Raw genomic sequence first — 13,386 nt, forward strand, 5'->3', positions numbered from 1 at the left:
TTACTCGGTGTGTGGCCGGAACCGAGAAAAGTATCAAGAGGATCACGTTTACTATCTAGTATAATATTCTGGTTTACGACTATTGTGACGTTTACTTTCATCTGTGTACCACAAACAGCAAATCTGGTATTGAAATCGACTAATTTCAACGAAATAATCGAAAACCTATCGATTAATATACCGATCGCCTTTGCATTGATTAAGCAGATCGTTCTACGATATTATAAGAAAGGTATTTATACCTATATATATTTATAGCTACATTTATGTTTATGATTATGTTTACGTTTACGTTTACGTTTACGTTTACGTTTACGTTTACGTTTACGTTTACGTTTACGTTTACGTTTACGTTTACGTTTGTGTTTACGTTTGAGTTTACGTTTGAGTTTACGTTTATGTTTACGTTTATGTTTACGCTTGTGTTTACGTTTGTGTTTACGTTTATGTTTACGTTTATGTTTACGTTTGTGTTTACGTTTGTGTTTACGTTTGTGTTTACGTTTACGTTTGTGTTTACGTTTATGTTTATGTTTACGTTTATGTTTACGTTTATGTTTACGTTTATGTTTACGTTTATGTTTACGTTTATGTTTACGTTTATGTTTACGTTTATGTTTACGTTTATGTTTACGTTTATGTTTACGTTTATGTTTACGTTTATGTTTACGTTTATGTTTACGTTTATGTTTACGTTTATGTTTACGTTTATGTTTACGTTTATGTTTACGTTTATGTTTACGTTTATGTTTACGTTTATGTTTACGTTTATGTTTACGTTTATGTTTACGTTTATGTTTACGTTTATGTTTACGTTTATGTTTACGTTTATGTTTACGTTTATGTTTACGTTTATGTTTACGTTTATGTTTACGTTTATGTTTACGTTTATGTTTACGTTTGTGTTTACGTTTACGTTTGTGTTTACGTTTATGTTTACGTTTATGTTTATGTTTATGTTTACGCTTGTGTTTACGTTTGTGTTTACGTTTGTGTTTACATTTGTGTTTACGTTTATGTTTACGTTTGTGTTTACGTTTATGTTTACGTTTATGTTTATGTTTATGTTTACTTTTACGGTACGGTCACGGTTACGATTACGGTTTCGTTTGCGTTTACGTATTCGTTTATTTACTTACTAATTTATTTTTCCAAATCTACCTAATCAAAGAAATAAAATCTAAACGGAGACTTATTTCACCTTTGTAATATTCTAAGAAATATTTTATGTAGCCGTATGAATCTGTATTCAATAGATTTTTACTAATTTTCTCATAAATGCATAAATATCCATAGCTAATAAGTCTTTCAAGGTTTTAAATCAAGCTAAATTAATTTTATCCCTTTTAGTATCAATACGTAAAATCAATTATTCCCTATCAATACTTAATTTCGAAATACATACTTGCGTACATCAAGTATGTATAATAGGCCATACGTGAGCTAATTTAACTAGAAACAGAAAGATCCAATTACTGATGCTGCACCCCATTACCCATTAATATTTTTCTAAATTATGTGACGATATCCACAAATATAATGTACATATAACAATTAATATCTTCTTAGCCTTAACGCTGTTACTCAGCCAAATGTTCGACGACTGGACCGAGCCAATCGCAAATCAAGATCGTCAAACGATGTTAAAGAACGCGCAAATTAGTCGAATGATATCTATAGTCTGTTCCACTCTAACGTATCTCATGCTTTTCGCTTTTATATCGCTACAAATTTGGAGTAATATGCAAAGTGCGTCAGAAGCCGATCTAGGAGGACTCCTTCATCCAGCTACGTTTCCTTACAACACCAGCAAGAGTCCAAATTTCGAACTCACGTGGCTGGGTCAATTTATAGGCACGATGTTAGCAGGGATATCCTATTCCTGCTTCGACACGTTCCTTGCGGTTCCTGTGTTACATTTGTGCGGTCAATTAACTGTTCTTAGAATGGCACTCGAGGATCTAGCTAACGCGACGAAGGAGGATAATAATTACGCAAGGTTCCATGAACGACTGGGATTCATTGTGAACAGGCACAATCTGTTATCTAGGTTGGTACAAACGATCTATTAGTGAACTAAAAATGTTTATTAAAATGTTTATTAAAATAGGTCTTAAAAGAAGATTTATTTCCCTCACCAATTATTTAAAAAAAAGAAAAGAAAAATAAATTAAGTGTTACTTAAAGAAAAGAAAATGTTAATAAATTTGGAAAATGAAAAATGCAAAACAATAATTTAATTAAATTAGAATTTAAAGAAGCATTTGTAATCCAAGGTTTGCCGTGATCATGGAAGATTGCTTCAATCTCACGTTACTTGTTCAGACTGTAATCTGCACAGCGATGTTTTGTCTGACTGGATATCGTATGATAACTGTATGCTGAAGTTAATATTACATTGATATTTTTCCGACGAGATAAGAAATTGCTATATAATGTACATTCCTTTCCATTTTAGTCCGTAGATCAGGAGCAAGCGGACATACGAATAGTTGGAATGATGTTTTTCATCATACACGTAATTTATACTATGCTGCATCTTTTTATTTATTGTTATATAGGAGAAATGCTTCTAGGGGAAGTGAGTTATTTATATATAAATGGAAAATTTTGTTAAAGAACGAAAATTCAATTTCTTTCTCGCAAAAGTAACGCTCCACACGCCCTAATACAACATTTACTTTCAGAGTACCGGTGTTGGGCAATCAGCATACGAGTGCGATTGGTACGATTTACCACCGAAGAACGCGATTTCGCTAATTATCGTAATATGTCGCGCGAAAGTATCGTTTCAAATAACAGCTGGCAAATTCAGTCCCTTCTCGCTCGAACTCTTTAATGCTGTGAGTCAAACGATCATGCATCTAAATTATTTTCTAATGGATTTTTACATACAGTTAGACATGGATCAGAAGAGTTGACAATGATATTTTGTTAGGTTCTAAAAACGTCTGCCGGATATCTTTCAGTATTGTTAGCCATGAAGGATTGACTGTTCGGAGAAGAGTAACATAATCGTATGGTTGAAATATATTGGTTCTTGTATATGAGAGAAAAAATAAAAAAACACTGTAAACCGAACGTTTTATAAAATTACGCTACATGTTGAATAAATATTTTGATATCCGTTCAGAGGTCATGTTCACGATTCATATAGTCCCATAACAATGCTTTTATCCGAAGTAATTGCACAAACATTCGAAGAAACTTTTGGTAAAACGATCAAAACATCGAAATATTTATAAAACTCACATTTCGTAGAAATGGCACGTCTTCTGCTTTTCGTTATTTCCTTGTCATTTTCACTTCACCGTTTTAAGTTCCTGCAAGAAAAAAATATGAAATAAAAAAATGCATCCTGTATTATATATACATAATATTATAGGAAAACAATGATATTGCTGTCATTAATATAAAAAAAATTGCACTTGTATAACATAACATAGAAAACCACTAGATACAAATAGAAAGCAAGCGATATGTCGCGGAGAGCTATCTATACGTTGTATCACTGCAGCATACAGGGAAAGACTGCCCTTACATAGACTTCTGAAACTACCTAAACCCTAAGTGAAGAATATGACAGAGGAAAGTTCGTTCTGGACTACGTACTATATTGAAGGTATTGGCATTACTATATAACTACACATTTAAAAAATTTGCATAGAAGAGAAATGAAATTTTTAATTACGTTATATTTTATTTTTATATATTAATCCTACAAATATAATATAATAAACATGCCACATAAATGTAACCGGTACAAATTTAATTCAATCTATTTCATAAACATAATTTTACAAACTGTATGTTTTATATTTTATAGAATTCCTGGGCATTATATTCATCGACTAAACAAATTTCTTTGACAACGTTACCTTCTAGTAATAATTGTAATTATTCATAGATTATTTGCTCGATGTGATCCAATTTCTTTTACTTGTGAATTTTTACATGCATCCATGAAAGGAACGTAGTATATACTGAGAGAGTTGCAAAGACGCAGGCGTCACTTGCTTCTTTTTTATTTTCTCGTGTCGTGGAAGAAGTTATGAATAATTACAAATGAATACATACTTGCAACAGCCAAACTGTAATGATAGATTCAACTTACCTCGACATAAAGTTGAGAATGACACTATACTGCATATTCACGAATAATTGATATCATAATGCGCATTCTGACTGCATGAAGGGGACATGCGCTGAGAAAAACGACGGAATAACTCCCCAACGTAAGAACAGGTGATTCAGTTATGGGAAAAAGGGCCTCTATGGATAACCAACAAGGTAATGTTATATATTAGATAAAAAATATTTGTAAAATGTAGCAGTAGTTGTAGAAAATTTTCTTTTATCTTAATTGTTAATCTTAATTGTTAAAAATAAATGATTATGTAAGTGAAAATAATACAGAAGGAGTAAAAGCGAAGGAAATTATATTTTTAAGTAATATACATACACCGCAAACAGAAAAAGAAATATTGTATATTAAATTTTGAGGTCGAAAACTATTTTTTAGTAAACAATGATTTAGATTTAAAATACCAAAAAAATGGAGACTATATTTTTGAAGAATACTAAAGTTAGAAAAAGAATGTTACGTATATATATATATATATATATATATATATATATATATATATTATTGGCATGCAGAATTATTTATTAAGCGCCTATTTATGATAGATGGAAACATAGATTTAAACTATGTGTATGGTTGGAACTATCACATGCTAAAGTTTATGGGTATCTGGCCGGAAGAAAGGAAATGGAACCGGCCTTCCAGTTATCACATTCTCTTACCGTTTATCATGATGGTGTGCTTCGCATGTGCCCCACAAACTATTAATCTTTTGTTAATCGCGGGTAATTCTAATTTGGTGATCGAGAATCTTTCGACTAATATTACTACCACGATTTCACTTATGAAGGCTATGGCTGTTTGGATCAAAGGCAAACGTAAGCATTTCAGAAAATTAACAAGTAAGGATTTATCATGTTTCTTTTCAGTAAGAATACTGCCAAATATAAACTATATAAATCTTATTCTATTATTCTACTTCATTATATTCTATTACCTATCTACGTTATATTCTACAATATTCTTTAATCATATTTCAATTGTCAAACAAAATGGACTCTCAAGACGTACTCTATCTGCCATTTTCTCTTATTGCAAGCATTAAAGTTTTTGGTAAAGTGCATGGCTAATGACTGGAACACAACGACGGACAAAGCCGAACGAGAAACAATGGTGAACATCCGGAGGATCACTAGAAAGACTACAATAAGAAGCACGTTGATGGCCAACATTGTCCTTCTCGCTTTTGTGCCTGCACGGTTGTTTAGTATGAGATACAGTGACAACATGCTGTTCTATCGTGGCTATTTCCCCTATAACATTACCATCAGTCCAAATTACGAATTGACAATGATCGGTCAATTCATGGCTACTTTTTATGCGGCCACTACGTACACAGCAGTAGATACTTTTGTCGTTCTGTTGATTTTCCATGTCTGCGGACAGCTTTCGAATTTGAGGGACGATTTACGGAAGATTCATTCGTACGATAAGAAAGATCTGGAAAAGAAGTTGCAGAAAATTATTCAGAAGCATGAATATATTAGTAGGTTCGTATTCAAAAAATTTGTTCTTTTTGAAGATAATAAAAAAAGATGGAAGAAGCACAGTGATGAGTATAAATTATAATAAGAAGAATTATGAGATATTAATTAACGAAATTGAAATTCAAGAATTTAAAATCTTTCTAAGTCCATCTTTTACTTTCTTTGTTTTAACCATTAAATGCATAATTTTGCCATCTGACAATTATTAATCATGTCGTATGCATATCTAAGATTCGCCAACAAGATAGAAAATTCTTTCAACATGATGCTCCTCCTTCAAATGCTAAGTTGCACCATTCAGATATGCTCTCAATCTTACCAAGTCATTATGGTACGAAGAAAACATACCTTTTCCAAATGTATATCGCACTAAAGTATCAACAAATTTTCTAAAATAAATACACCATCTTTGACATCATTTAATTTATAGTCATTTGGAGAGCAAGAGATGGAATACATGATTTTGCAACTTTCGTTTCTGCTGATATACGTAGTTTATGTGATGTTGCATTTGTTCCTATATTGTTACATGGGCGAAAAACTAACTTCCGAGGTACCTTTTATGAAAGAAAAATTAATTAATCGATGTTTTCGGTAATTAAAATTTGCAATTTTTTTCAGAGTACAGAAATTGCTGACACGGTGTACAATGCCGAATGGTACAATTTACCTCCCAAGAATGCAAGATGGCTTATAATTATCATGTGTCGTGCCAGGGCTTCGCCTTTAAAAATTACAGCAGGCAAATTTTGTTCCTTTACTTTAGTGCTATTCTCTCAGGTAAGCGTGGACGAGTCATAATACAATTTACTCTAAAATGTGTTATAACGCAAGCGTGTCATTAGCAGAATTGAAATGTGCATTCGATAAATTCGTCATGTCATGCGCTTTCGTATGAGATAAAAAAACGTACAGCATTCTGCTTCAAAAACTGTAGTTCACTCTCGTTTCTCGAAAAATACTGAAAATATTAAAAATATATATATATGCTATTACACTGGTCATAGAAAACTATAAAATTTTTTCCTCGACCACTTTTTTCTAATATATGCAATTTACAAGAAAAACACTGGCTAATAAATCCGTAAACGCCCTATACATTTAAGATTTAGTTCAAATATAAGATAAGATGTATGTATATGTTTAAGATAGGAATGTAAACTGGTGAAAGTCTTTAGATAGAACAATATTCTAAAAGAAATGCGAGAATGTGTAGAAGTTAGAAAAATACGTAATCCAGACCCTTCGTCTGGGCTGTGAAAACGAATAATAATATAAAAAAGAACAATATACATATGTGACATTTCATATTTACCTAAACATATACAGAGCAATTTCTTTTTCTTGTGTTTAGGTCTTAAAAACCTCGATGGGATATGTTTCTGTTCTACACGCAATGAAAAATAAATAATATACTTCTGCAAATTTTACAACTGTCCATTAACTTGATAAAAGAAGTATTACGAGAAGAAAATCTTAATATATTCCTCTAAACGATAAATTATGCCTCAAAGCAACAAGAAGTAAAAAAACGAGATGAAAAACTTGACAGCGTAAAGAGTAATCGAATTATTAATTATTAACAAGATTCCTCGAGACCACGAATATTTCTGACGAAACATTTTTCTTTCTTCTTGTGTTCATTTTTCTCCACATCGACATTTTTTCTTTTTTCTTTTTGCTTTGGGTGCATAATACTTGAGCAGCTTTAAACTTATTTCTAGTTGACTACTTACAGACGATCCGCAGACACGCTATTGATGAATATTTAACCAGTCTACGATCCGTAACCGCAGCTGATACTTTTGTTACAAGTGTTGCTCGTGTTAGGTATCATCATTGTCCACTGTCATTTTCCCTATTTCTCATCGATTATGCGCTCTTTTTGAGGTGGAAACTTGGACACATTGCGAATGGACGACAGTTGGTATACCATCACGAGTAGCTACGATCAGAAGCAATGGTGTTACTGCTATTATACTATAATATAAAAATAATATAAATAATACAATTATGCTAAAATATAATATATTGAATCATCAAGAAAACTCTGAATCAATAGCCCGCGAATTTTTTAGCAAATTCATATTTCCATGAATATCATTTAAGAAAATAGAATTTGGATAAAAAATTGTTTTACTTTCTGGATATTATAGAGAATACTGTACTGTATCACGTGCATTTTGTGTAATTTATCATTTCCAAAATTTCCATAAATCCATGAAAATCCGAAATCTGTTAATCAGTAAAAATTGTTTGTTCGTATAGAATAACGATTAAGAATACATAGAAGAAAACTTGTAGAAGTTATTTGCAAGAGTTTTCACCGTTTATTTCCGTCAACGTTGACGAATGAAAGTTCGCGTGGTGCGTGGCTAATAAACGTTATTAACAATTGTGTATGGAACACCATCACAATGGGTGAAAACAAAGAGAGATTGGCCATAGTTTTCTTTGATGCGCGCAGATAAAAAATAAACGAGTTGTACGGTTTGCTGGCAACAGAAAACGTCACCTTATAAAAATCACCGCTCCCATCGTCTGCGACGTTACTTTAGTTCTTCTCATGTCGCGAAGTACACGACTTTTCTCTTACACGAGAACTTACAATAATTTTTTCTTTGTACGATGAATAATTTCGATTATAATTAATACTTGATTTGTTTCGTGAGATACTTTTAGTTTGACCAAAAGGTCCAGTCTGTTGTGTATATGGTGAGAAATTAAATTAAGTTGACAGAAAATGATGTTAAACGCGAAGATTTTGATTATCATGGGATTAGTGAGTTATGGGGTTATTGCTAGAAACATGGAAGGCAATAAAGAGCTTCTTAAGGAACCAAATAATAAGAAGAATGGAGTTTCTATGTTGATGGAAATAGCGAAGGAGCTTGTACAAAGATCCTCGACTAGTAGTCAGGTATGTCATCATATAATAATATATTATATTATAAATATAATAGTGAATTATATTTATTATGTACATATTTAATATCGTATACAAGGTGTTTCTAGCACCTTAGCTTAGGTCAAATACATTTATATTCAATTTAAGAAAGTAAAGGCAACTGGAATCTTTGATTTCGCCTCTGCTTCAGAAGCAAATACATATACCTCGTGTTGCACTATGCGAAATTATTTAATTTTAATTCGTGAAATATTCGTCTACATAGTTTCAACATTTTCGGTGAGAAATATCTTATACAGTAGCATAATAATGATAACAGAAATTATTGCAAAACTGAACATACTGAAGTAATTTTGTCAGAAATTATAAAATAAACGAATTAAGAATAGATGAAGTATTAATTTTTAACGATACAATTCTTACAGGTATTGAATCTGAATTTATCAAATTTGTTATTACTTTTGGTATTGAAAGCAGTCGTATTTGGAGCAGGATATCTAGGCCATCATGGTTACAAAGGACGCGACTTAGAAGAAGGTGTACTTTATCAAAACAATTATCAAAATTGAACAATGTTTTCTTATATTTAGACATACGAAATATTGAAAATAATAATATATTTCTAGAAAATGTGGTATCTGAAGCTGAAGTTACGTTGGCATTAGGATACTTAATGGGAGATACCTGTCTGTATAGAGCAGCTTGTGAAGAACCTCACGTCGCGAAAGAATATCTAGGAGCTGCAGAAATGATCATCCAAACGATAAAATTGCTACCCCAGTACATAATTTATAATAAATTTTTCTAAATATATCTTTTAGTTTGTCTAGCGCTAGATTATGAATTTTCATGCCTTTATGGAAAAAAGATACAAAGGATAAATAAAATGCATATAATATTCAAAAATGTATAAAATATACAAAGTAAAGTATTTTTTATACATAATATTTAGTACATGAAATAAATCTCTACACAGGTCCCGTTTCTTTGTGTTCATAAAGGCATAAATATACATAAATATTCGCAGCTTATAATTTTTAAAAATAGCTGTATCTACTTTTCAGAGGTTCGTCGATTGAAGGGAAGTACCAGCAAATAGTGACGGAATTCCGAAAAGCCATCGAACATGGTGTTGCAGATAATTGTCCGCCTCAATATACTTGCAAGAAAGAGAATATTAAGAATTTTTTGAAAGAAGAGGGGAAATGAAAACATGCTGAATTAATAGTTGATGCTCTGGAAGAACCTATAGTATTTGTTGAATGCTTCCAAAAATAAATTGTACGCTTCTAAATGACTCCTTTAATTTTTTACCATTATTACATTTGTCCATGGAGCTCTTTTTTGTTATTTGTCGATTTGATAATTAGTGTCAATTGAAAAAAACTAACCTCTATCAATTTTCCTTTTTTAAACAAATTGATCATTTTTCTAGTAACGTCGTAGATTACAATGATTGTTAGGCTTTATATAATTAATTTCTGACAGTGTAAAAACCAAAGTACTTAGGTGCACTAAGAATTGAACTTGAAATATTCAGATTGTGCTGAAAAATTTTATTTTATTAGAGACCAGTATTAAAAATTACTAACAATATACACGCAGTATATCTGCATAATTTTAACATATTACATATTTAGTTACCTGCTTCTTCCTCCAAAACTATCAAGAATCTTACTTCGCAGTTTCAAATTCGTATTCATATGCGCCATCTTGATGTTTTCTAGCATTCCTTTCCTAGAAATGATTTAATTTTTATTGAAAAAACGTAAAAACAGTAGTATCTGACAAAATATGTATTATCTTAAACATAACGAGATACTTAATTAAAACGTTAAACGTTGATTTACCTAATTTTTCTTATTTTATTTCAATTTTACGACGAAGAAATAACGCATTAGTATCACAGTCGTTTAAAAACTAAAAGCTTTCGTATTCGCCGCCAGACGTCAGTTCTGCAGTTTGACAACTAACCTATCATGATGAGGCATACAGCATTGACGATCAAGTTTTGATTTTCGCCTATTCACGCCGTTTGAGCATATAAACAATTTTTGCCTGTAATAGTATTACAGTACTTATAACTACGATTGACTAAACAATGAGTTCCATAGGCACAGGGGTAAATATATAGTGTATTAATTTAAAAGAAACTGTGATAATCCATTAGTTATGAACAATTATAAAATATAACCTCCTTCTGATTTTCAGTATGATTTGTCTGCTTCTCAATTTTCACCTGACGGACGTGTGTTTCAAGTGGAATATGCACAAAAAGCCGTCGAAAATGGAGGGTGAGTGTTCAAATAGTTTTATTCATCAATTTATCCTAAAAATATCTTTTGCGGATTTGGTTATCTACACCGTTCACAAGACTTTAAGGATACTGCAGTGACACAGAGAATTTTCAATAATTTATAAACTTTTGTTATAGTTTAAAATATTTATTTGAAAATTATATTGCTTTGATTATAGAACAGTTATAGGATTAAGAGGAAAAGATGGCATTGTATTTGCTGTGGAAAAGATAGTTACTTCCAAGCTTTATGAGGTTGGCACAAATAAAAGAATATTCAATATAGACAAACATCTTGGTATGGCAGTTTCTGGTTTGATATCCGATGCCAGACAGATCGTAGAGATCGCTAGATCCGAAGCATCTAGCTACAAATCCCAATATGGAATTGGTATTCCTCTGAAATACTTAAACGAAAGAGTTTCTATGTACATGCATGCGTATACTTTGTATTCGGCAGTCAGGCCATACGGCTGTTCTGTAATACTTGGTGCATATGAACACGATGGCCCAGCTATGTATATGATAGATCCTTCTGGAGTTTCATATGGGTACTACGGTTGCGCTGTTGGTATGTATTAATATATGAGATATGTCCATTTTAAATATATACATATGATTATTTTTATAAATATCTTCTATAAACATCTATAAACATCGGATACAATTTTTAATTTTTTACAAAAAAATATTAAAATACTTTGGTCAGAAGTGATTAATTTGAAAGATATTTTGACTTTAATCTTGTAAAATTTATTGTATGAAAGGCAAGGGAAGGCAACGCAACTTTTTTATGTTTATATTTTCCTTGCCTTTCATACGATAAGTTTTACGAAAGTAAAGTTAAAATATCTCTCGAACTAATCATTTTTTAATCAAGGTACCTTAATACTTTTTTGTAGAGAATTAAAGTATGCATCGAATGGTGTATAAGAAATTGTTCATTTTAAAAAGTTATGTTATTGAAATCTCTTAAAAAGTAAGAAAGTAAAAAGAGAATCGATATATCTTATTAAGTTTTCCCCATGAAATCAAACAACTATCATCTGAAATATTTTTCGAATTTCTGATATTTATAGAAATAATCAGTTGTATATATTTAAAACGGACATATCACATATATTAATACATATCAACAGCACAACCATTATATTTAAATACATCATTCTGTAGGCAAGGCAAAACAGTCTGCAAAGACGGAAATTGAAAAATTGAAGCTATCTGAAATGACTTGCAATGAATTAGTAAAAGAAGCAGCACGTATAATTTATCTTGTTCACGATGAATTAAAAGACAAGCAGTTTGAGCTTGAAATGAGCTGGGTTGGTAAACACACGAATGGAAGGCACGAGCGTATACCGGCGGACGTAAAAGCTGATGCTGAGGCAAAAGCGAAACAAGCAATGGCAGAAGATTCAGACAGTGACACGGAAGACATGTAAATTGACTCGATAATCTTAAAGATACTTTTTATATTGTAAGTTATAATTTAAATACCTACAAATTACTGCAACAAATTTATTGTCATCTTGATATAGTCAAATAAAGAATACTGTCTGTTGTTTATAAAATTGCATATTCTCTCTTTTTAATATAAAGCATCATTTAGTTTCATAATCTCTCGATGTGTTACAAACGAATGTTATGCATTTCTTTTATCAATTTACCACAGTGTGACATAACTTTTTAATCTGCTCGAGAAAAATCCTGCATCACACATCCATTCGTTAAATGTAAATTCTGTAAACAATCATCCGAGGCCTGTCATCCGAAATAATCCACAAATAACGAGTACAGTTTTCCCTGCCGTTAATTGGATTTGCAAATCTTTTTACTCGCCGAAAAAGGATTCTTTGTACTCTACATGCAAAGGATACAATACAACAAAATCAAGTTTGCTTAAAAAAATAATCCTTAGCAATTTGTAAGAAATTTCCTTTATACATAATTCCAATTTGAACTCTCTGTCTAATCAGAATATAACACAGAATCCAAACAAACTCGATTCCAGCATCAGTTCTCAGGATTGTATTTCCAACCAGATCTCCAGCTCTTTCATCACCTAGTTTCCATCATGATACATCTATCCTCAAGAGAGAATACCCTTACTCAATGCAATTAAGTGCACCAAGTGACCGGAGGTTGAAAACAATATGACCATGTGATCGTTGATTTCATCCTAATGGAATGAAACTGGTAACCGCGAGGGGTTGAACGGGGGTTGCTGCTGTAGTTTCGCGCATGCTGTTTCTACCTGCCGGCAAGAGGGTTGGTTTTAGCCGGTAACGGTGACTGATACAGAGTACGTGCAGTCAGAGGAAAGGGTAGTTTCATCCGGGCTTTATATAAGGGTACGTACAGTTTGAAACTTAGTCATAAACTGCTTTTGGTTGATGCATGTAGTCCGCTTCTTGCGCGACTTCGAAAAGAGGAACGTAATCTGTCCGACGATTAACGCGTTCAATCGGCACGTGGTGCTTTTTCGTTTGCTTTTTCCCCTTTTTCGTGTCGGTGGTAAAAAAAAAAAAAAAAAAAGGGGGGAAAAGGGGGG

The 13,386-nt window shown here is 31.9% G+C and overlaps 5 protein-coding genes and 1 long non-coding RNA gene across 6 annotated transcripts in view; 5 read left to right on the plus strand and 1 right to left on the minus strand.

Moving 5' to 3' along the window:
• Nucleotides 1-3: 3 nt before the first annotated feature.
• LOC100740243 (odorant receptor 13a-like) lies at nt 4-3,075 on the plus strand (the record flags this gene model as incomplete). The annotated part of the gene is made up of 6 exons (XM_012383339.2): nt 4-232; nt 1,570-2,050; nt 2,277-2,376; nt 2,459-2,581; nt 2,688-2,843; nt 2,939-3,075. Coding segments are annotated over 6 exons (1,143 nt in total), but the record flags the coding sequence as incomplete, so codon positions are not given.
• Nucleotides 3,076-4,817: 1,742 nt separating this feature from the next.
• Nucleotides 4,818-6,476, plus strand: LOC105680515 (odorant receptor 4-like). The gene is made up of 5 exons (XM_033320481.1): nt 4,818-4,962; nt 5,184-5,634; nt 5,863-5,962; nt 6,062-6,184; nt 6,253-6,476. The coding sequence occupies exons 1-5, from the start codon at nt 4,818-4,820 to the stop codon at nt 6,430-6,432; spliced, it is 999 nt and encodes a 332-aa protein (XP_033176372.1). The 3' UTR covers nt 6,433-6,476.
• Nucleotides 6,477-7,299: 823 nt separating this feature from the next.
• The window catches only part of LOC117152218, a 77,971-nt gene continuing 71,884 nt past the window's right edge, over nt 7,300-13,386 (minus strand). The window contains exon 2 of the long non-coding RNA XR_004462540.1: nt 7,300-7,576. This is a non-coding gene — a long non-coding RNA (uncharacterized LOC117152218). The remainder of the gene's footprint in view (nt 7,577-13,386) is intronic.
• LOC100740363 lies at nt 7,829-10,096 on the plus strand. The gene is made up of 4 exons (XM_012383508.3): nt 7,829-8,551; nt 8,965-9,076; nt 9,130-9,319; nt 9,604-10,096. Exons 1-4 carry the CDS (start codon nt 8,375-8,377, stop codon nt 9,746-9,748), a joined length of 624 nt encoding a protein of 207 aa, XP_012238931.1. The 5' UTR covers nt 7,829-8,374; the 3' UTR covers nt 9,749-10,096.
• On the plus strand, nt 10,489-12,411 carry LOC100744792 (proteasome subunit alpha type-3). Its single transcript, XM_003484377.4, has 4 exons — nt 10,489-10,661; nt 10,751-10,833; nt 11,015-11,406; nt 12,009-12,411. Exons 1-4 carry the CDS (start codon nt 10,641-10,643, stop codon nt 12,275-12,277), a joined length of 765 nt encoding a protein of 254 aa, XP_003484425.1. The 5' UTR covers nt 10,489-10,640; the 3' UTR covers nt 12,278-12,411.
• LOC100744673 (green-sensitive opsin-like) overlaps nt 13,033-13,386 on the plus strand; it is a 9,204-nt gene continuing 8,850 nt past the window's right edge. Inside the window, exon 1 of the mRNA XM_024369127.2 lies at nt 13,033-13,186. The gene's annotated coding sequence lies outside the window, so the exon portion shown is untranslated. The remainder of the gene's footprint in view (nt 13,187-13,386) is intronic.

The sequence above is a fragment of the Bombus impatiens genome, unplaced genomic scaffold, assembly GCF_000188095.3.
Source record: "Bombus impatiens unplaced genomic scaffold, BIMP_2.2 scf_0010, whole genome shotgun sequence".
Classification (NCBI taxonomy): domain Eukaryota; kingdom Metazoa; phylum Arthropoda; class Insecta; order Hymenoptera; family Apidae; genus Bombus; species Bombus impatiens.

What these genes read in the sequence shown, in the direction of transcription:
- LOC105680515 (XM_033320481.1), top strand. Translation starts at nt 4,818, where the DNA reads ATGGTGTGCTTCGCATGTGCCCCACAAACTATTAATCTTTTGTTAATC. An exon ending in TGTTTGGATCAAAGGCAAAC is followed by an intron (nt 4,963 to 5,183) that starts GTAAGCATTTCA and finishes TCTTATTGCAAG; the next exon opens with CATTAAAGTTTTTGGTAAAG. An exon ending in GCGAAAAACTAACTTCCGAG is followed by an intron (nt 6,185 to 6,252) that starts GTACCTTTTATG and finishes AATTTTTTTCAG; the next exon opens with AGTACAGAAATTGCTGACAC.
- LOC100740363 (XM_012383508.3), top strand. Translation starts at nt 8,375, where the DNA reads ATGATGTTAAACGCGAAGATTTTGATTATCATGGGATTAGTGAGTTAT. An exon ending in GATCCTCGACTAGTAGTCAG is followed by an intron (nt 8,552 to 8,964) that starts GTATGTCATCAT and finishes CAATTCTTACAG; the next exon opens with GTATTGAATCTGAATTTATC. An exon ending in AGGACGCGACTTAGAAGAAG is followed by an intron (nt 9,077 to 9,129) that starts GTGTACTTTATC and finishes TCTTATATTTAG; the next exon opens with ACATACGAAATATTGAAAAT.
- LOC100744792 (XM_003484377.4), top strand. Translation starts at nt 10,641, where the DNA reads ATGAGTTCCATAGGCACAGGG. An exon ending in TGAGTTCCATAGGCACAGGG is followed by an intron (nt 10,662 to 10,750) that starts GTAAATATATAG and finishes TCTGATTTTCAG; the next exon opens with TATGATTTGTCTGCTTCTCA. An exon ending in AAAGCCGTCGAAAATGGAGG is followed by an intron (nt 10,834 to 11,014) that starts GTGAGTGTTCAA and finishes CTTTGATTATAG; the next exon opens with AACAGTTATAGGATTAAGAG.